The sequence below is a fragment of the Lagenorhynchus albirostris genome, chromosome 11 (assembly GCF_949774975.1).
Source record: "Lagenorhynchus albirostris chromosome 11, mLagAlb1.1, whole genome shotgun sequence".
NCBI lineage: Eukaryota > Metazoa > Chordata > Mammalia > Artiodactyla > Delphinidae > Lagenorhynchus > Lagenorhynchus albirostris.
In genome coordinates, this window is record NC_083105.1 from 34333103 (window position 1) to 34355645 (window position 22543).

Consider the following 22543-nt stretch of genomic DNA (forward strand, 5'->3'; position numbering starts at 1 on the left):
ATACAATCCATGGGGGTTGTGGGGGTGGGGGAGTAGACCACTGAGTCACAGAATACAATTAAAATAAAAACTGATGCTATTAATTTTGAAATAATTTAATTCTGTTTATATCAAAAGAAGACATTTAAAGAAGGAAAAAATTCAAATGCATAGTTTTGGGCAGTTCTGGTTGCTGGCATCCTACCCCTTATCTGTTAAAGAATGCTTGCTGGCATTAGTTTCCATCAATTCATTTGTGATTTCTAAATTAATTCTGAAGGAAACCACAACTTACTTGAAGATCCTGCTGAGTGTCTGTGTGCCTGATTTTTTTTTTCTCTCTTCACAGACAAAGCACTTCCACTGGTCATGGAAAAAAGGTCTAAATCCGTGTCTTCTCTGCTTACAAGCCTTGCCTGGGAGCAGTGGGAGAGAATGTATACAATCATGAAACAAAATATGACATTTTCTGAATGCAGCTCACATTACCCCAAATAAACAAACAGGCTCTGTCAAACAACCTTCTTCAAAATGATACCACAATCCTTTATTTCTGCCCAGGCAGAACAAATGCACTATGTCAAAGCATTTTTTGCAAATAAGAGCCAATTTTAAAATTGAGGTTTGCTATTTGAGTCTGTACAACAAAAGAAAATACTTTAGTACAGTAATTTTGATGAAAATCAATCTTAAAGGCAACTGACGAAACTTTAAATAACTTAACATCATTTATTTACCAAGGATATTATTTAATTCTTAATTGAATGTTAGAAATGTCACATTGGATTATTTTCTGCAATATTTATGTTTTACTACTTATAAAATTCCCTGAAATGCCTTTCATCACATATTTGTATACTACAAAGTCACAAAAGATCTCTGCCTTCTCATTATAGTCATTATTAATATAAAAATACTATACATTAAGTCTAATTTGGGAGTAAGGATAGATAGAAATTTCAAGATATTTTATTTTAAGGACATATGTGTTAGGTAATTTATTTCATCTAAAATTACTCTCAGAACTTTTATTACTATCTTGGGCTGAACTTAAGAGTTGAAAGGGTCACTTCTTGACTATAAAATATTGTTTTTACATAATGTCTAATATCATTAAGTAAGGATTTATCAGGATTCAGCCCTGAAGTGGGAGAAAATGCCATGATGGAATGCAAAGAAGCCTCAAAGTAGCTGGGATTTCACCCAAACCACTGAATGCTTGAAGTCCTGTGAGAAAGCATTGTCCTTAATGTTTGATGTGAGAAAAATTTAAATAGAGGGAAATAAAGCCATAAAACCATCACTGTGGTTAAAAAGCTATCCCCATATGATGAGCTACAAAAACTCATGAAACCTGAATCTAAAGATCATCTTCTTTCAGATCCAGATCTTTGCTCTTCTCCTTTACATCCCCTTCCCACCTTCCCACCCATATGCATGACCTTCTCATTGTTAAGTGAGCAAGTTTGCTATTACTGAACTCAGAATAGAAACCATTCTATAGCATCAGTCACTTTTTAAAATGTATCTGGCTAAGTGATACAATTGTTTTGTCAAAAAACCTCAGTAGAAAACCGTTGAAAATGAAATAAATAACAATTGGCTTCCAATTTACACTTGTGATTTTAGTCTAAAAAATGTAACACATTCTTTCCCGATTTTATTTCAATTAGTGCACAAGAGTACGTATTTAATGTTCCCATTAGAATAGCTCCATCAATGCTAAGACATCAAAAGAACCAGTCAGGAATAAGGGGTAACTATCAAAGCAATACCACAATTTTGGTGAGACCAGTTACAAAACAAGGAAAAACATGTTAACCACATAGGGGACTCTCCTGCTGGCTAAAGAGGCTTTATCTGTAAGCCTCAGGATTTTAAAATCAGGTTTTATTTGCTTCAATTTAATGACGTAATTTCACTACACCTACTTAAAATGCAGAAATCCCACCCTCCTCCAAACAAGACAATACCTACATGTCAAGAAAATATTTGTGAACACATGCCTTCCAAAAACCTTACCATCTAAGCCATTAATATCCAAAAGATTGTTTCTTCCAAAATAGAAAACAATGTCAGTTACTAAGTAACCTTTACCTTTTTCTTTTTTTGATTATGCTTTTTTTGTTTTATCTGAGAAATCTTTGCCTACTTCAGGTTTTTGAAAATACCATACTATGTTTTCTTTGAGAATTTTTATAATGTTAGCTTCTACATTTAGACCCATGATTCATCTCAAATTTATTTTTAAGTAAGATGTGAAGTAGGAGTTGAGATTCATTTCTTTTTTCCATGTAGATGTCCAGTTGCCCGGCACTATTTGTCGAAAAAATTATTCTTTCCCTCTTTTTAATTGCTTTAGTATCTTTAAGGAAATCAATTAACTTTATAAGTATGGTATTCATCTGGACTCTCTATTCTTTTCCACTGATTATTTTTTTTTCTTTATGAACATAACATACAGTCTTGATTACTGGGGTTTTATAGCAAGTCTTGAAATCAAATAGTGTGACTCTCCTTATTATTCCTTTTCAAGAGTGCATTGACTATTCTAGATCTTATGCATTTTCATATTTAAAATTACATTTTAAAAATCTGTCCATTTCTACTAAAAAGCTTTCTAAAGTTTATTGAATATATAGATCATTTGGAAAGAACTGACATCTTACAATTTGAGTCTTCCTATTAATGCATGTGGTATATCTCTTTGATTTTTTTATAAGCAATGTTTGATAGTTATCATTGTAGGGGCCTTGCACATATTAATGTTAAGATTTATCATTTAACTCTTTTGAAAATTCACCTTCTCCTTCTGCTCAATCCTGCTTTTTTCATCCCTCAAAGGAGTTGTTCCTGAAAGCCTTCCCCAATTAACATCCTGCTTTCAAATATCAGAATCTCAGAGTATGTTTTCTGGAGAACCTGAACTATGACTGTCTTCTGCAGGAAAATGCTAGCGTTTTGGGGGGATAAATTTAATAAACAATATAATTGTCTAGCTCTATGACATGCCTTCTGAAGTATATATGTGGAAGTAAGTAAAATAATACCTTGTTTCCATTTTTCTCATTCCTTTCTGTCATACAATATGCTTTAATCCCATTTGGAAGACAGAGAGGTTATTTATTAGCTTCCTCAAAACCCAGCATTTGAACGTTTGATTATGTCTAACTGTCCTCACTTTTGAAGGTTAGTGATGAATATTCTAGATGATATTTATATTCATCCCTATTATTAAGAAATAACTCCATTGTCTTTTGGTATGCCTTGTTCTGATATGATGTTAGCTGTCAATCTATTGTTCCTTTGTAAATAAACTTTCAATTCACTACTTCTCTATTCTATGATGTCTAGTTGAGGGTTCAGCTCAATGATATTTTTTATTTCCAGAATTTATAATAGGCTTATTTGCATATCCATCTCTCCTTTAATTAAAATTTGATCATTTTTGTTCCATAATTTTCTGTCCTTTTATTATGGGTGTTATTCTTATGTCTTTGAGGATCTTATAGTAGCAGCAGTTGCAGCTTTTTAAAATTTTAAGATTTTCCTCTTAGTTGTGGCCTGGTCTCAGTTGTGCAATTATCTGTACAAGTTCCCCCTCTAGAAGGGTGTTTTTATTCTCCAACACCCTGCATGATTTCCACTCTTGGCCTTCAATTACCCCAGTATCCTTTTAGCATAAATCCTTGATCCATTCCCCTGTCTTGACTCAAAAAAAAAAAAAAAAAAAGTCTGTTCTACTACTATTAATACTTACCTTGTTTTATGTACAGCGGTACCTCTTCAACATATTAAAAAAATCATTTATCATTGCTATGCATTTGCCATACATTTGTAGTAGTATAATATAGTGGGATAGGGAAGAAGGAGATTAATGTCAGAGCATTAATCTCATAGAACCATTTTGATTAGTAATCTACCCAATCTGTTTTCATTCATTTTTAGAGGTATAATAATTAAATGTAATATCCCTTCCTTTATCCTGGCATTCCTTGGCACTTTTATACTCCCCATTCTTGCTCCAAAGTGGCCACACAAAAATCTGTGCAAAAGTGCTAGTCAATAACACGTAGGGTTATTGAAGTACCAATTTTCCTAGGGTAATCTACATGTCACTCTGCCACAGGGATCTCTATTAAAATGCAAGAAAATACTTGCTGAGTGATTATTTCAAATATGTACATAGATTCTATATATTTTCATAAACACACTAATTTTAGCTATTGTCCTAATTTTTCTCCTCTTTCAGGAAAACTCCTTGAATGAGTTATTCATGAGAATGATGAATAACTGCTCTGGATATGATAATACTAGTTCCCATTAGGGAATACATTATCTTTTTATACTAAATTCTACATGGTAATTTAAATTATAATCAGTTTTCTTGGTGAATGTAGAATTTGAGCAAGGAATATTTACTAGTTGACATAAATGGAAGGTGTCATAAAGTTAGGGTCACCTGATGCATCCATTTTCACCTGCCAAGGAGGCCACACACTTCCATCATTGGTTAGGGTAACCTCTTCTCTGGAAATTTCTGGAAACACATTTAAAATTTCTTGTTTGGGGACTCTTTCTCTAGACTCCATATTGGCCATTCTCCTTCTGCTAATATAGTCTTCCTTCTAATAGCATATATATAGTTCAAGTGACTTTTGCAATGCCCATTAGTTATACTTTCTAGAGTCTACACTCTGGTGACCAAGTTAGAACTTGGTTGTTCCTAAAGCTCCAACAATTAAAAAATAATTTTTTTTGACGTGGCCCATTTTTTAAAAGTCTTTATTGAATGTGTTACAATATCGCTTCTGTTTTATGTTTTGTTTTTTTGGCTGCAAGGCATGTGGGCTCTTAGTTCCCCCACCAGGGATCGAAACCTGCACTCCCTGGATTGGAAGATGAAGTCTTAACCACTGCACCACCAGGGAAGTCCTGAGCTCCAATAATTTACACTTTATTACTTAGAATGGTGGAGTTCACAATTACTTTCTAATTTTTATCTGGTTTGATTTCTTGAGTTGTGAGGGTAATTTGCTGTTTCCCTCAAATATCCTACTCTTAAAATATTCTAGAAAATAGTGTTATCATACAACTTCTTGTCCAGAGTATTTTAAAAAATACGGTAGCATGCTAATATTTTAAAATCTACCATATAGAATTAATATTTTAAAGTAATATCATATTTTAAAGTTATATTACAAGCCAAGAAAACATGGTACTATTTTAATACATAGCATTTTGACATTATCCCCAAAAGATACAGTTGTGGTATTTTCATAATTTACACTACTTATGGTCATATCTTAAAGTGCCATTTATTGAGTACTGGTGTGCACAACATTTTTTCTGAACTTTAAACACATTTCTTACCACAAGCTGAACTCTTCCACCATTAAGTACATCTGGATCTAACTCAGGCAAGAAGTGATTGCTGCATAGTGACAAAAACAGAAATCATATCATTATATAAATGTAGAGGAAGACTATGAAAGACATGCCCAAAGAAAATTTTGGGAGAAATAAATAATTTACAAAATGGAAATAATAGTTCTCTTAAATTAGGTGACATGCAAAAATACATACAAATTTACATCTTTTCATAGTCATTTTAAAATTCAGTTTGACATGAAATTTAAATTCCTAAACAACACTTTAATGCTACCCTTCTTTGCCGAACATAAGCACATACACAGATCAAAAATCTGAAAGTACCAATAACCATAGCTAATAAATTATAGAAAATATAAATATTTTACTACATGTACTTATATATCTTACTTATAAGAAAGGCAAAACTTCCTATTTTTAAAATAGCTCTGGTGTATTTAAGGCATTATACTAATGCTCACAATGAACTTCTGTTGATATTCGGCTTTTCAAGAACTTCTGTTTTTGAAAACAATTTTTCTTAAAATATTACTACCTATATCTTCTTTTATATATTACATTATATTTTCAAAACAGAAAATCCATCAACAATTGCCTGTTGCATTATATGTTTAAACATAACTTATTTAGGAGTAAGGGATGTTGTGAAATGTTTAAGCATATCTAAAATACATCCTGAAACATTTTGCTTGTATTTTTCACATTATCTGTACAGATGCTTTTATATTTCTAAACCAGACCTCTTATACCTGGTTAATACAGACGTTAAGCTACGGGTTATACTATATTTGTTTACAGTCCTAAGAATGTCATGTTACGAATTATGCTAAATTGATTAATACCAACATAAAATAAATTGTGCTTGCATTAATTAGAATACTTAGCAAAATAAAAAAGTCTCAAATGTTGATTGCTTTATTCCTATTTTCTTTGCTCACAATGAAATAGGATATAACAATCCAGATTTTGAAATGTTTTAATTTCACTTTCATTCTTCACTTTCTTCTCCATGTTTTAAAGAAATTATATGGATAGAATTGACTACATACAAAGGTTTCCATTTGTATATATTATAAAAAAAGGTTTCATTTTTGCACATTATAATTTTCTGCTAAATTAAGTTTCAGCCCTCATAATTGTAGATTTATTTGTTTGTTATTCATTTAAATAGTTATCACCCACAATCCCTGGAAACGTTTCCAAAGTGTCATCTACATTTAGATTCAATACTGGTTTACATATTTAATAAATGCTTATAATAGTGCTTCTTTTTTTACTGTTTTGTGGATATATGTAGCTAAAATGAAAGTCTTAAAAATTTGTCAGCTGTATAGCACAGGGAACTATACTCAATATTTTGTAATAACCTATAAGAGAAAAGAACATGAAAAAGAATATGTATGTGCTGTACACCTGAAACTAACACACTGTAAATCAACTATACTTCAATTTTAAAAAATTTATGTCAAAATATTATATCCAGACTTCTTTTTCCTTAAAACTTTGGTTTAGTGGTTATGCACATAAGTGCTTTATGTTACATTTTTTGGGCTGAATTTTGTTCCTTCAAAGTTTATATGTTCAGATCTTAATCTTCAATACCTCAGAATATGACTATGTGAAGATAGGGCCTTTAAAGAGGTACTTAAGGTAAAAAGAGGTCATGGGGTGGGCCCTAATCCAATATAACTGGTGTCCTTGTAAGAAGAGGTTAAAACACAGATAACACAGGTGGAGGGATGGTCATGTGAGGACACAGTGAGAAGGTAGCCATCTGCAAGCCAAGGAGATGGACCTCTAAAGAAACCAAATTTGCTGACTCCTTGATCTTGGACTTATAACCTCCAGATCTGTGAGAAAATATAGATACATCTCTGCTCTTAAAGCCACACAATCTGTGGTATTTTGTTATGGCAGCCCTAGAAAACTAATACATACATTAATGTAATAAAAATTTATTGATTACCTATTAAGCTCAAGGCACCTTGTTTGCTGCTAAGGGACATCAACATTTGATACCCTCAACCTTGAGAGCTCACTTCTATTGTGAAGTAGAGAGATAAGTTATTATCATCTCACTATAAAGAAGAGGAAACTAAAGCATTGAGACATCATTGAAAATCAGTTACATGACTAGTAAAGTGGCATCAGGGTTGAATTATAATTTGAACTGCCAAACATATATGATAACAAAAATAACATAAAATAAAATACTATACCTCCAATACATATGATATTTATAAACAGTTAATCAATACCATGCATTTTACTTTATAAAGTAGAATCATTTGTGTGGTTCATCATCACCATCAATCATTTGTGTTGGTTTTAAGCAATACAGAAACTAAGTTCTTGAATATTTTATGGTGAAAAATATAAACAGTGATCAAATCTATTCTACATAAGAGGCCATTTATAACCTGGCAATGTAGAGTATTGGCCTTTGGCTATATAAAGTCATGTTTGTTTTAGAACAATTAACCTAGGTTTCAGTTTTCAAGATGTATTTGCAATACAAAAATCTAATTTAAAGGAAATGACCTCACCATTTCATGTTTCTGGAACTAGTTTCATGAACCCCAACCTGTGTATGAAGCCATTGGTATGTATATTCTTTATTCCTTTCCAATTTTTCATTTGCAGTGGTATCCTTACACATAAATTCTTCTTCCTTACCTAGGGAAAAAGTATGGAAATTTTATTTGTTATTTAAAGAGATCAAATTTTGGCCAAGCAGTTCAGTCTAGGCTAACAATTTTATCACAAGAAAAAAAGAAAAACAAGACAATTTAATTCATGGGAGCTAAATCATCTGTAAGAGAAATAATGTCAGTCACTTATAGATTAAGTGCTTTTCCAGCTTGGTTTCAAACCCACCTATTTTGAAAAATAAAGGAGTTGTTTTAGTGCAACCTACATTTTATAGGGCTTGTTTTTTAGTGTTTTAGAAAATGAAAATAATTATTTTTGGTAGACGGAATTTAAAGTCTAATTGTTCTCATGCTATCTTATCCATATGTAGAATTTATAAATTATATTGAGGATTTTCAAAACAGAATTTTAATTCTATGTAAAACTAAGCTTGGTTCGTGTAAGCTAGTACAATACTTAAGTTAGGATATCATTTATATTAGGTTTAGGAAACCTGTGCTAATGCCATAGCAGTGATTTCAAAGATGGAGGGGGGAAAGCGTAACAATGAAGATGGGTATGGAGAATATGCAAGAGGAGAAATTATACAAGGTAAGAACACAAGATAACAAATATAAAGAAAAATAAAATAGTAAGAAAATAAAAGAAAAAGAAAAATCCGACCGTTAAATTCACATTTAAATTTACTATATATATATTTGTAGTTTTCAAAAAAAAACCCTGCAGACATTGCTGCTACATCAAAGTCATGCATTTGAGTTACAATGAAGACCTGTTGTTTTAGAGCACTTCTTTTGAGTTGTTAGACTGCTTCTTTTTTGGTGCCATCACCATGCTTAGGGACTTGTTAGCATCGTAGGCTTGACTGACAGTACACCAGAGAAGGTACCTCTTGAAACTAACTCATGGTAATCAAACTCACAAGAATTCTATAATTTAAAACCTGATGTTTAAAATGTCAATTTATTAATTGGAATTATTCTTTCACTATAGATCTTGGTACATAGAAAGTCATTTTATATTTGCAAGTTGTTTGGAAAACAAATGGAGCATGGTGCAAAGCCTATTTTGAATGCTTGGTGCTGTACAGAGACACATACATGTATACACATGTATACATCACACATGTATACACACATTTAGCATCTGTCTTTCTGAATATGTTGAGGATGGTACATTCATCATGTCTTTTTATTCCTTAAAAGTTACTGTGAAATGACTCTAGTTTTCAGTCCAAAGAGATACTGGAGCCAGTTCTCAGGAAAGCTACAAATCAAGATTTTTTTCTCTAAATTACGTTACTTAGTAAAGTTAACTTCCTGTTAACTTCTTGTGCCACTTTATGTTTCTAAAATGGTCATACCCCTTCTTCCTGAGTTTAAGCCAATCCCTCCGCAGTTGTTGTATTGAAGGAACAATTACTTCACTTTCAAGGGCTGACCACTGAATCCATGAGCAGACAGCATTTTGATAAATGGCCTTCCTTATAAAGAAACTATAAAAGAGACTCAAACGAAGGGAAGATTTGGGGTTGCTACACCCATACTGCATTAAGCATTAAGTCTCTTCACCAGCAGAGTCCCAGGCTTTTATCTGCCTTTCTTGGTTGACTAGACCAACTGGTGAACCCATGGGTACAATGACAGATAGTGGTGAGGAATCAGTGACCCTGATAATCAACTGAACCCACGACTGGAAACTTACCTACTCTTGATATGTAGAGAATCGTTTTGTAGCAAGTGTACTTTTAGTTGAAAATAAAAATTATCTCTACGTCTTTCTGTTTTTTAAAATAGTGACATATACTTGCAATAGTCCCTTTTTAAAGTGTTCATTCTGAAAAGTTTTCCTCAACTGTACGATAACACTCCATAAACCCTAAGTGGTTTTACATCAGAACTCAGCCAAGGTTCTAAACAACAATCCCTGGGTAAAGATTAGAGATTTCACTGTAAGGGTCCAATTCATATTAACCCTTTTAACCTGAAGGCATAGATTGGTAGATTGGTACGAGTTCAGTGTAAAAAAGAGAACTAGCATAGTGGTGATATTGGTTGGATGTATTCAAAAATACTGCCATTCAAATGCTGGAGGAAATGATTCTGGTAAATGATTTTCGCTAAATCATTTTAGGATTACCCCTGTCACTGAGGAGAGAGTAGTATTTACTCCTTGAAGCTTGCGTTTAGTATCTTGTGTGGGAAGAATGATGGTGACCCGGATTACTTAACAGATGCTTATCACCTTCTACTCAGGCTCCCCAATAAATCCTCTTGGTTTTAGAGTCATCATTTGGTCTGCAAAACTCGAACCTACTGCCTATCTACTGCTCTTCCCTGCTTCTCTGGGTCTTCATAAATTTCTCATACCATCAACCTAAGAAAAAAGGTCTCCTTTTGATTCCTGCTCTCCCCTAGTTACTACAGTCTCTATATGCTGCTTTACTTCAAAACACACATTTTAATAATTTTATCTAAACAAATTGTTAAACTTTTTATTATAAAAATAATACATTTTCATAATAGATGATTTTAAAAATACTGAAAACTAAAAAGTCAAAGAGAAGAAAATACACAGAGAGCCCCACTATTCAAAGACAACTGGATAACACTTTTAAGGCATTTTCTTTTAGTTCTTTTGTTCATAGACTTGTTTTTTGTTTACATACAATTGTATGTATCCTATACATTCTACTTTTCAGTTAGTACTACAACAAATGCATTCTGTGTAATGGAAATCTCATCCTGAAAATACTTTTAGAGGTTATACACTGTGAGGTACTAACTTGTTACATGAAGGTTTTTAAGTATCCTATTTAATTAATCCACTTTTTCAGGTAGAATTAAAGATAACATGTCTGAAGTTATAAATATTTTGAGGGACACAATATAATCTATATTGTCAAATAGTTTTTAAAACTTTCACCAATTTACCACATGCTATATGAGGTTATTCATTTCACTAAGCCCCTAGTCAACATTGGGATATTAAATATTTTAAAGCTGTTGATAGTTTGAGAAAAATATTGTCTAATATGATTTTAATTTATATGTCTCTACTGCTAGTGAGATTGAAACTGATTTCATATGATTATTTACCAATTATAGGTCATAAAGTGTAAAATATCTTTCTTGTTCTCCCCAATTATCTGCTGGATTCTAGTATTTCCATTTTTGTCTTCAACTGACATTCATAATCCTTTATCTGTTATCACTGGTGCAAATATTTTCTTCTCTAGTTATCCAAATTTATCTACTTGCTAAATATTTTCTAAACTATAAACAATTTTCCTCTCATAATTTATAGGTTTGTATCTCCCAATTTGATAAACTTATATAAAATGACACATAAGATTTCAGGGACAAATTCTATACTCTTCTAATATTTTGTCTTTCACACTAAAAGATACCAGTTGTTAACAAAACTCTTTTAAGAGGAGTCTACTCTCTCCGTCTTTCCTTTCCATTTCCGCCTTAATTTATTGCAATCCAATTTTGCCAAATTGAAAGTGTCCTTACTATGAGGGCCTTAAACCATCTTATCTACCAAACACATTTATTCCTTATCTTCATTGGCCTCTCTGCTGAATTCAACTACACAGAAAATTTTCTTTGTCTTAAAACTCTTCTCTACAGGACTTTGGAACATCAGACTTTGAGTGCTTCCTTTCAGTCTCCTTTATATTTGTGTTCCTTCAGATGTTGATGCTTGTCATTCTGCAAGTATCTAGGAGCACCCGCACCCCTGCTGTCCACCACCACACCCCATGCCTGGTATTGTGCTGGCTTTTTTTTTTTTTTTTTCTGCGGTACTCGGGCCTCTCACTGTTGTGGCCTCTCCTGTTGCGGAACACAGGCTCCGGACGCACAGGCTCAGCGGCATGGCTCACGGGCCCAGCCGCTCCGCGGCATGTGGGATCTTCCCAGACCGGGGCACGAACCCATGTCCCCTGCATCGGCAGGTGGACTCTCAACCACTGCGCCACCAGGGAAGCCCTGTGCTGGCTTTTGATGCCAGTCAATTAGATATGCATTGTTTATTGCCTCATGAGGCTGGCAGCTTAGAGAACTAGATATCACCAACCTCTATCTTATTCCTGTTCTCAGATCCAGCTGAACTTCAGAATCACAACTTGTTTTTATCATCATCATCCTACTAAGTCTGGTTTTCTTCCTGAATTCCCAAGTCATTCAGACCTGGAGTAAACCTTGGCTGCTCATTCCTTATGTAATGACATCTAATCCAGAAACTGGGTCTAGTCTCCCTGCTGGGTATCTCAGTAATACCTGGCTCCTCCTTTCATCCCCACTGCCCTCATTTTGAACAGGAGTGAGCGAGAGTCTCTGTTGACTTACTGACATTCGTGCCTCAGCTCACTGCAATATGGCTTCCTCCCCTCACCATTTCACTGGAACTGTTCACCCTAAGATCGTTAGTACTGCTAAATCTTTGGGACTTTTTGAAATTCTTACTGACTCCTCTATGATATTATACATTGTTCACGTCTTCCTTCTTAAAAGGATTATTTCCTTTGAGTCTTGTTTAATTCCACTTATCTGGTTTTTCTCTGCCCTTTTGTCTAAACCCCAGTTTCCTTCAAGGGCTCATCCTCCTTTGCTATCTCTTCCACTCTCAGGATTCTTCTCTGGGGTACTATCCTGGCCCTATCTTATTCCTTGGTTATAATCTTCCTGTAAGAGGATATTCATTCAAGTTCTTCAATCACTTTCCTTATCTCCTTCTGAAATGTATCCATCCAAAATCTCTCCACTGCGGTATCCTACAGATAATTTAAACAGAATATGTAAAAAGCTGAACTCATGTATTATCCCACCTTTTCTAAGTTCCTATAATTCTACCATCATCGTCAATGTAAAATTCAGAAACCAGAGTGTTGTACTGAACCAGCATTCTTCCTCACCCTTCAGCTGCTGATTTTACCTTCTAAATTCTTTTCATTCTGTCAAATTTCTGGTATTTGCATTGTGACTATTTAAATTCAGCCTACTATCATCTCTTCTTAGTTACTGTAACAGCCTTCTCACTGGTCCTTTTCCTTTTGGCATTGTTCCCACTTATATATCTCCATACTGCAAATAGTCTTGCTAAAGTACACGTCTAGTTTGCTCTTTCAGAGGTTGAACTCTTGGTTCTCTACTATCTTTGGATAATGTTCAAAACATTTTGCATAGCATACAGGCCTTCCTTATACCTTCAGACACATCTATTAAGTTCCTGCCTCAATCATCCAGATGTATTATAATTACTCAAAATGATCTTTTTTGCCTATAGACATTGTGTTTGGGATTATCCACTTTACCAGTGGTGTTCTTACTTCAGGTCTTCAGGTCTCAGTTTAGAAATTACATTCTTTGGGGTAAGCTCCTGATCTTTGAACACTTCCGTTCCTTATCTAAATTAGGTTAGAGATGCCCTCCAAAGGATAATATAGAGACCCCATGATAGCATTTATTACATTATACTTTACTTACCTATTCATGTGTCTGTTTTGCCTACTACAGTATACACTTTTTAAGTGATACCTAGTAGGACGGTGCTCAACAAATATTGGTAAAATTACAGAGTGATTGTCATAGTTGATTAATGTTCTCTGAGAAATATAGAGTTGGAATTTAGATTTTTAGCAGGTAGATGAACCTGTGCATTGTGGAGAATAACACATGTCTAAATGTGATTAACTTAATTATTATAATAGAAACTTCAGCTCTGAAAGTCAGAATTAGATTGGGATAAAAATTGACAATCAAAGGTAGTAAATTTAAAACAATGTGTGTGTGTGTGTGTGTGTGTGTGCGTGTGTATAGTTACTTTATAAATAAAACGCTGACAATGTACACAATCCTAGAAGAAAGCAGTTCAGCTTTAAGAAGTTCTCCAAAAGAAATGAAGTCTTGGCGGCTTCCCTGGTGGCAGAGTAGTTAAGAATCCGCCTGCCAAGGCAGGGGACACAGGTTTGAGCCCTGATCCAGGAAGATCCCACATGCCGTGGAGCAACTAAGCTCGTGTGCCACAACTACTGAGCCTGCGCTCTAGAGCCCGCGAGCCAACTACTGAATCCTGCGCTCCTGGAGCCCACGCTCCGCAACAAGAGAAGCCACCGCAATGAGAAGCCTGCGCACTGCAATGAAGAGTAGCCCCCGTGAGGGTGGGTGGGGTGGGTGGTGGTGGGATGAATTGGGAGATTGGGACAGACATATGTACCCTAATATGTATAAAATGGATAACTAATAAGAACCTGCTGTTTAAAAAGATAAATTAAATAAAATTCAAAAGAAAAAGAAAAAAAAAAGAGTAGCCTCCACTCGCCACAACTAGAGAAAGCCTGTGCGCAGCAACGAAGACCCAATGCAGCCAAAAATAAATAAATAAATTTATTTAAAAAACAAGAAATGAAGTCTTTTTTAAATTAATGGAAATATTTTTTACTTCATAAAAAGCAAAATAAGTGTTCATTAAACTCATATGCCTCAAATTAATCAGTTTTCTAAATTTACAGAGGGAGGTTAGGATTCAATTATCATTGGGGGCACACAAAAAGAAGCTAATTATTTATATTTTTAATACATATGGTGACTTCCCCATGACTATTTTCTTTTCTCTTAATGGCCTTTCTCAGTAATATAATAACAAAACACTCTTGGTTTCATGGACGGAGATGAGTTCATTTCTTTACCAAAAGCTTTTGAAGGACGTGGTTGCATGCTGAGCAAAATGCTTCATGTGATGGAAATATTTTTGGTAACTTTGATAGATGGCTGATTCTATGTATCTTATGCTGGGAATAGTAAAAATGTGATTTACATTATAAAGTGTAAGTGGTCTGCATGTGTTTATTAAAAGAAGTTATTGCATCATACCTCACAATAAAGGACAAATAAAATTGGAGTTTGGCATAAATGTTATACTAATAGAATTTTAAATTCATTAACATCTGTATAAATACTTGTTGATAGGCTGTTTATGGCTTCTTTCTTAACCAATCCAATCTGTTGTTGGAAAGTTGACAGCACTGGCATGAAACCAATAACTCTCTAAGAGCCATTTGTGTATGACAAGCAACATTTCTATTCTTTTAAAATATACTTAAATATGTATGTAATTGATCACTAAAGAAAGATTACTCTATGAATAAAGAAGAGGACTGTTGGTACAAGAGTTGAAAAACAGAAATTTGGGGAACAGAGCCAAACTATATGTAAGGGTCAAAGGCTAACTGCAGCTCTAATCACTCCTTTACATATTTCACTAAATTTTATGGCAAAGAGGGTTAAAAAAAAAAGTACTAGAATAAAAAGTACTTGCTAGTTTCTGACATTTGAATTTTCAAAATTCATCTGTTTGGGGGGTGTTGGGTAATACATAAAGTGTATGAATGACCCTTATGAAAGCAAAGAAGAATCAAAGTGAGTTACTAAATTATACATTTTAAAATACATGGATTTTGTAAGACATAACTTTCAATGCCATGGAATTGCTAGCTTTAAGCAAATCCCTCTGGAATAACAGAATCATTCTTTTACAAATTGGGTATAGTTGTGCTTATTAAACAGTTATAAGCCTTCTGTATTTATGTATAATTCTACCTGAAAGGATATGCTTTCCCAATTGTATTGTTCAGTTGAGCTGTATCTCCTCATTAATGTCTTTATAGAGGAGTACCAACTACTACATAAAGAGTGATTCTTTGGTTTCTCTTGTGACAGCCACATAACTCAAGAAAATAGCAGGCTTGTTCATGTATGGTGTGTCCGTGTTTGCTGTTAACCAGGGCTGAGACTAGGGTAAGGCAAGTGGGGCAAATGAGGTACTTGCCTTAGCACAAAATTTAAGGGAGTGCCAAAAAAATATCAGTAATCGAGATAAATAATATTTTAATGTAATATTTTAAAAGCAAAATTAATGCAAAAATCCATGATGAACAAAATATCAAAGTTTTAAATGACAGAATCTGTAACAGGGTGGTGCTAAGCACTATTGGAGCCTGAGGTAAAAGGGAAAGTTGGTAATACTGATCCTTCTCTGCCATGGTATTGGCAGAATTATCCATTTCTAAGTAATACTAATAAAAGTATCAACAGGACACTGTTTTAAGAACTACCAGATAGCCACTGTCTAAGATTGCTTTCCACTGTTTCTCATGAATCAGGCGCACCACTGAGCTTTCCAGTAGACGAGGCCCTTGATTTGTGACATATAAGAAAATAATTATAGAATAAATTAATTCAGTCTATAAAGGAAAGCTATACATTATTCATCTTTCTATCTGCCTAGCAACTAATTAGCACATAGTAAGTTGACTTTTCACTTATTATGTCATGTTGGGCAAATTACTCCTTCTCTGCCTCAGTTTTCTCCTCTTAAAATGGATATATTAACAATATAAAATAATAGAACACATATAATGCTGCACATTTAGTCTGGATTTAATAACTGTAGCCATTTTTCTTTTCTTTTCTTTTCTTTTTTTTTAAGTGAAATGAGCTCCATTATGCATAGCTTTAATGCTGTCTCAGTTATCACAGGCTAAGACTTACCTACCCTGGAGGTGGGACTATCTATAGAAGTTTCTAAATCTAGGCTAAAATCAAGGTTTCAGGGGGTCACTGTCAGGAGGGGAAGATTCCAGGATTAACCACAAAATTAGACAGAAAAATTTTCTGGGTGAGTCCAGGAAGTCCTCCTTCCCAGAATTCTAAATCTGCTTCAGGTATTTTTAAAAATGTATTTATTTCATAATATATGAGGATCTAGTGTGCCTTTAATACAGAAGAATTAATTTCCAAAAGATAAGAAGGGTACAAAGTTCTAATTGATTTGAAGTTATTTCAAATAATTTTTAGCAGTTGCTCAGTAATAACCATGAAGGAGGCTCCATTGACATGATTCTCTTCTGTTTCACTCTCTCAAATTAATTATCCTTGGAGAATATTCCTCTATCCAACCTAGACTCCCTCAGGGAGTGTTAATGTAGTAGGTCATCCAAACTAGGGCCCACCCAATAGAATAATGGAGAAACTGATGATGTAAGTAGGTTGGCTTTCAAAATAACAGGTTATAATGGCTGCATAAATATTACTGCCACCTGTGTTTGGTTTTTTTTTTTGTTCGTTTTTTTGGTATAGTTTAGACTTCAGCTCCCTGTTGTATCTAAAAGTTTCTACTCTTTGGTAAAAAGACATCTCTAATTCATGTATATTTATTAATTGAGGCCAAGTAGGTGATTAATTTTCTTTACTAGTTTTATTTCAAAAGAAGCCAATAAACAGTATTACATTGGTACATTAATGATAGAGCCTTGATGAATCCAATTAGACACTTTTATCATTGTAATCATTGTTTTTGAATAGCTATAAAACAGAAATGCTCATAATGTATATGTCTATACATTCCTATATATTTCTCATTGATTACTTATTAATTTTCTGCATCTGATGATTTCTGTATTTGCCAAACTTAAGAATACAGATACACTTCTGTTACAGGTAGAGATAACATCATATGAAACACTGAATAATTAAAGTATTGCTTGATTATAAAAAAAATAAGCAAATGTAAGTAAAAATAATTTTCTTTCACAATTTGAGTAACAACGTATCAGAGACTAATAAACCTGGCCCCAGACTTATTGTTTTTCATTGGTAATAATTTAAGCAAGTATCCCATAGCCTGCTGAAGACTTAAGAGTTTTCTAAGTGGATACCCATTAATGAAAAATTTTTATCTTTTATTATATTACTCACGATAGAACTTTGTGTAGCAGAACTGCATTTGTAAATGAATCAGGGCCTCCATTCATGAAAAGCATTACTGCTCTACTCACAGTCTAGTGGAGAAAGAAGTCAAGGTAGTAATTATACAACTTCCCTACAAAATTAACTTTTAACTGTATTTAGATAAATATTGATTTGCGGAGCTCTTTTATTTTTTGTAGAAGAGGAGTTGTGGGTGGGGTTTAAAGTGGGAAGGGCCCTCAATTGGGTAAGTCACCTCCCTTATCAGAGCCTTAGTTTTGTCATTCATGAACATTAGAAAGAAAAGCAAAATATGGAATGCTTCATGAATTTGTGTATCTTCCTTGGTGTTGTCAGTGCTCTGGACCTAGGCCATTCTAATAGGTGTGTGGTGCTATCTCAGTGTTGCTTTAATTTTTTTTATCCATTTTAAAAACCAGGTTGGTTGTTTTCTTATTGTTGAGTTTTAAGAGTTTTTGCTATATTTTGGATAACTGTCCTTTATCAGGTATCTTTTGCAGATACTTTCTCCCAGTCTATGGCTTGCCCTCTCATGCTTTTGATAGTGTCTTTCACAGAGCAGAAGGTTTTAATTATTTATTTCCTGCATCATGCTTTTGATATTATATCTAAATGTTGATCACCAAATCCAAGGTCACCTAGATTTTCTAATATGTTATCTCCTAGGAATTTTTAGTTTTGAGTGATTGCATTTAGCTCTATGATCCATTTTGAGTTAATTTTTGTGAAAGTATAAGGTCTGTGTTTAGATCCTTACTTTTTTTTTTCTTTTAGTTTTTGCATGTGGAAGTCCAGTTGTTCTAGCACCAAGAGTTGGAACGGACTTATCTTTTCTCCATTGTATTGCCTTTGTTTTTTTAATCAAAGATCAGTTCACTATATTTGTGTGGGTCTATTTCTCACCTGTCTATTCTGTTTCATTGATCTATTTGTATATTCTTTTGCCAGTACCACACTGTTTTGGTTAATGTGGTTTATAATAAGTCTTGAAGTTAGGTAACATCAATGCTCCAGAAAGTATTTTAAAATGAAAGTTCGAGCTCATAAAAAAGGTAGAGAAATCCTCAGAAGTGAGAAATGACAAGAAAACACAAATATAAGGATGAATGAGTCTAGGGAGCTATTGTACAGCATGATAACTATAGTTAAAAATATTGCATTGAATACTGAGAACTTGCTAAAAGAGGAAATTTCTCATATGCTCTCATCACACACACACACAAAATGATAACTATGTGAGGGTATGATACTTTAGTTAGCTTGGCTTTGTAATCATTTTTCTCTACATATGTATACCAAGTCATCAGGCTGTACACTTTAAATATATATATACTTTTTATTAAAAATAAAATTTAAAATATTGCTGAAAAATTACAAAAAGAAAATATATAGGTGTAGCAAGTGACTGCTTACGAGTTATCTCTCCAGGGTAAGAGGGAATGTACCCTCTAGTAACTGACTGAAGTAGTCAAAAATCTTTCAGAGTTGGTTAGGTTAAACTCACACTTCTAAAAATTCCCATTAATACAGATCTAAAGAACACAAACTAATTAAAACAATAACAAAAGTCACTAAACACCTTGGGAAATAAGCCATTAGAGTGAGAATCAACAGAAGAAACAAACCATAAAATCAGTCCACCGAATCACGAAGGTAGTGGATTTATCAGATATAGAATAAAAAATCAGCATCTTTAATTTGATAAAATACACAAAATATTATGTATCTGCATACCTAAAAATAGATCTTAAAAGGTATTAAAGCAATAAGAGACTAGTAAAATCAGGAAGTTTTGAAAAACATGGGTAGCAATTCTAGAAATGAAATATAATTGATAGGGTTTCCCTGGTGGTGCAGTGGTTAAGAATCCGCCTGCCAATTTAGGGGACACGGGTTCGAGCCCTGGTCCGGGAAGATCCCATGTGCCGCGCAACTAAGCCCGTATGCCACAACTACTGAGCCTGCACTCTAGAGCCCAAGAGCCACAACTACTGAGCCCATGTGTCACAACTACTGAAGCCCGCGTGCCTATAGCCCATGCTCCACAACAACAGTAGCCACCGCAATGAGAAGCCGCACACCGCAAAGAAGAGTAGTCCCTGCTCGCTGCAACTAGAGAAAGTCCACGCGCAGCAATGAAGACCCAAAGCAGCCAATAAATAAATACATTTATTTAAAAAAAGAAATATGATTGATAAAATCATAAAACTGAACTATAACTGATATTACTAACTCAATAGATGTAGTAAACATAAAATTTGATTGAAGAAAACAATTAGTGAACCTGGTTTGCTGTCATTATGCATTATTTATGAAATTAGCTATTAATTTCCCCAAAACAACACACACTATTTTAGATTGTTACCTGATGTTATAAACCTGAGATTTACTCAGGATTCACATGACTGAAAGTACTGGCATTTTTCTGTAGAGACTTAAGAAATTCTTTCTGTCTTCTGGCTCTATAACTCAAAAGAATATGTTAGGGGGCATTCTTAACTCCTATGAACGTGGAAAGCACTCAGCTGTGGTCTCAAACAACTCTAAACTCACTGGTTGCTTAGTATTAGCAATATAGTGAATAGGGCACAAGAATAAGACTTAGCGGAAGGTTCTTGATTTGTCGCTAACTAGCTGTTGCATCCTTGGTAAATCACTTAACTTTTCTGAATTTCAGTTTTCTCACTTAAAAAAAGATTGTGTGTTTTTATTATGAAAGAAATATATTTTCATTTGTGAGTTTATCCCTGAGTTTAGCTATAGTAAATACATAAAGATTAATAACACTATCCTTAGGCTAGTAAAAAAACACAATATGATAAAGGGTTCTAGTAAATATCTATACCTAAGAAATTGATGTCTAAGATATATTCTTAATATTTTGAGGTGGCTGTCTCAGGAGAAAAGAGGATAGAATGCGATTTGTTGAGCAACCAGAATACTCTCGAGAGACTTTATATATCTCATTGTGTCTTTACGATATCCTTGGAAGAAAACAATAATTATCCCCATTTTTCTGGAGAATGAAATGAAAGTTTTGAGCTTATGTAAGTGTAGTATGAATTTGAACCTTCGTTTGGCTGAGTCCAAAGCCCACAGTGTTTCCATTTCATCAAGAAGCCATATTTTCCCATGAAATTCCCCTTAATGTCAGATTCTGAATATGGAAATAAATGACATTTAATGTGTTCCTAATATACCAGCTGTAATAAATAACACAGAATTTCTTTTTCTCTTGTGGATAACTTTTGGAAAATAAGGAATAATTTTGAGATAAAATTTTCCATATTTGGTCTCAGAGGAATTTGTAAATTTCTACTAAACCTATTCAGATGTTAAATTATGGGAATAAAAAAGAACAACAGACCTTCTAGCCATAGGAAATTATGTATAAATTGGTCAAAAAACAGTGTTCTATAATGCTGTACTCTTCCTATAGTAAATGCTTTATGAAGAGTAGCTTTTTCACACATTTGAAGAATAAATTTATGACTATTTAAAGCATATTTTTTGTCTCTGCTCTCTGAAAAACTAATTTTTAGCTACATGTGCTTCTGTGCTACAAAAGAATTATAAAACAGCATATTTTGACCTAAAGATAGTAGAACTCTGATTTTTTTCCCCCTTTTTTGTCTTCTCCTTGTAAACTTAAATGTAAATGGTTTGGCTTAGTTTTTGAATTTACTTTTCAAATTAAGAAAACAATTTTATAAAGAGAAAATTTTTACAAGTTGAACACTCAAAATCATAGACAGTAAGTAGGACATAATAGTTAGTTAGATTAACCATTACTATATGGTTGCTTTAGTCTGAATTCTAATAGAAGGAAAGGAGAAGTAAGTCATTGGTTTCACATTCAAAACTGACCTAGTGGTAGTGTTGTGACACAGTTCTCCATTTCTGAACATCCAGCAAGTGTGGCACTAACTAGCCTTTTGTTCCAGACTACTTTTTCAAAACCATTTGTATACCAAACAGCCTTATAAGATGAGATAGTGTCTCCTTTGAAGCAAAGGGCAGATTTGTTGGCTGTCCAGTAAAAGATAATGTTTTCTCATCAGTACAAAATGCAAGTTAATTTACAACCCGTTATAAAGTATTTGAGCTTCCTAAGCTTGGGGTTTCTCAACTGAGACATAAACCTACCTTGAGCTCAGTATCCACCTGGACTCCTACATGTTAGTCCTGTGGAAATTGAGGGGCTAAGGGAACCAACACAAATATTCTAGTGCTCAGGCTGCTTGCTATGCTGTAAATAATAAAGCTCTTTGTCCCTGACCTAGGAGTCTTGTATCTTCTGCCAGCATTCATAAAATAATGTCAGGCTACCTTTCTACCTGAAAGTAGGATCAAATCTCAAACTCTCAGAGTTTTTGACATAGAAAAACTTTAATTTTGCAACTTAAAAAAATGAATTACCAATAATGGGCACATATAACTATATAATGAATCATTCTTGCTTTATGAACTGTTGTTTAAGCGTGTGTGTACTTTATCCCATCTTTTTGATTGACTCATTTTGTGGGAATGCTGTTAGTAACCACAGGTGTGTAATTATTGTTTATTAGCTATACAGTAGTTTTAAGGAATACTAACTTACAATATTCTAGGACTAAAAATGTGTCAAATTTGCCTGGTTGTGGCTACGATTTTAGGACAAGTGTTAGGTGAATAAGCACAAATAAACCTTATGCCAAGAAACATGTCATTTTCTAAAGCAGAGAGAGAAAAAAGTCTTGAAATCATGC

At 33.8% G+C, this 22543-nt stretch overlaps 1 protein-coding gene across 1 annotated transcript in view; it reads right to left on the minus strand.

Annotated features, from left to right (window-relative positions):
• Window positions 1–242: 242 nt before the first annotated feature.
• LRRIQ1 (leucine rich repeats and IQ motif containing 1) overlaps window positions 243–22543 on the minus strand; it is a 180574-nt gene continuing 158273 nt past the window's right edge. The window contains exons 23-25 of the mRNA XM_060165462.1: window positions 7917–8046; window positions 5353–5413; window positions 243–395 (exon numbers count right to left, since the gene is read on the minus strand). Of these exons, the coding sequence (XP_060021445.1) occupies window positions 243–395; window positions 5353–5413; window positions 7917–8046 (344 nt within the window). The remainder of the gene's footprint in view (window positions 396–5352; window positions 5414–7916; window positions 8047–22543) is intronic.